The sequence below is a fragment of the Phaethon lepturus genome, unplaced genomic scaffold (assembly GCF_000687285.1).
Source record: "Phaethon lepturus isolate BGI_N335 unplaced genomic scaffold, ASM68728v1 scaffold8459, whole genome shotgun sequence".
Classification (NCBI taxonomy): domain Eukaryota; kingdom Metazoa; phylum Chordata; class Aves; order Phaethontiformes; family Phaethontidae; genus Phaethon; species Phaethon lepturus.
This window is the reverse complement of record NW_010562707.1, coordinates 1-222: the sequence shown is the minus strand read 5'-3', so window position 1 is coordinate 222 and position 222 is coordinate 1. Positions and strand designations below refer to the sequence as shown.

At 70.7% G+C, this 222-nt stretch overlaps 1 protein-coding gene across 1 annotated transcript in view; it reads right to left on the bottom strand.

Moving 5' to 3' along the window:
* LOC104626438 (cytochrome b-c1 complex subunit 7) overlaps nt 1-206 on the bottom strand; it is a 4,713-nt gene extending 4,507 nt beyond the window's left edge. Inside the window, exon 1 of the mRNA XM_010294362.1 lies at nt 165-206. Within this exon, the coding sequence (XP_010292664.1) occupies nt 165-183 (19 nt within the window). The 5' untranslated portion in view covers nt 184-206. The remainder of the gene's footprint in view (nt 1-164) is intronic.
* Nucleotides 207-222: the final 16 nt, after the last annotated feature.

Sequence of the window (222 nt, the reverse complement as noted above, 5' to 3'; positions counted from 1 at the left end):
CCGTCAAGGGCACACGGCACACTGCGCACACCGCGCACACCGGCTCCCCATCTCCCCGTCACGACCCGCGTCGCCTACCGGCGTGTGACGGAGCGAGCCCAGCACCGCAAGCGCGACAAGCGCAGCCTCGCACAACCACACCTGGCCACCCACCACCTCCTCACCTGATGCCCTCGCCGCCATCTTGACCTCCGAGCGGCGCGGTGCCTGCTGGGTAACCCG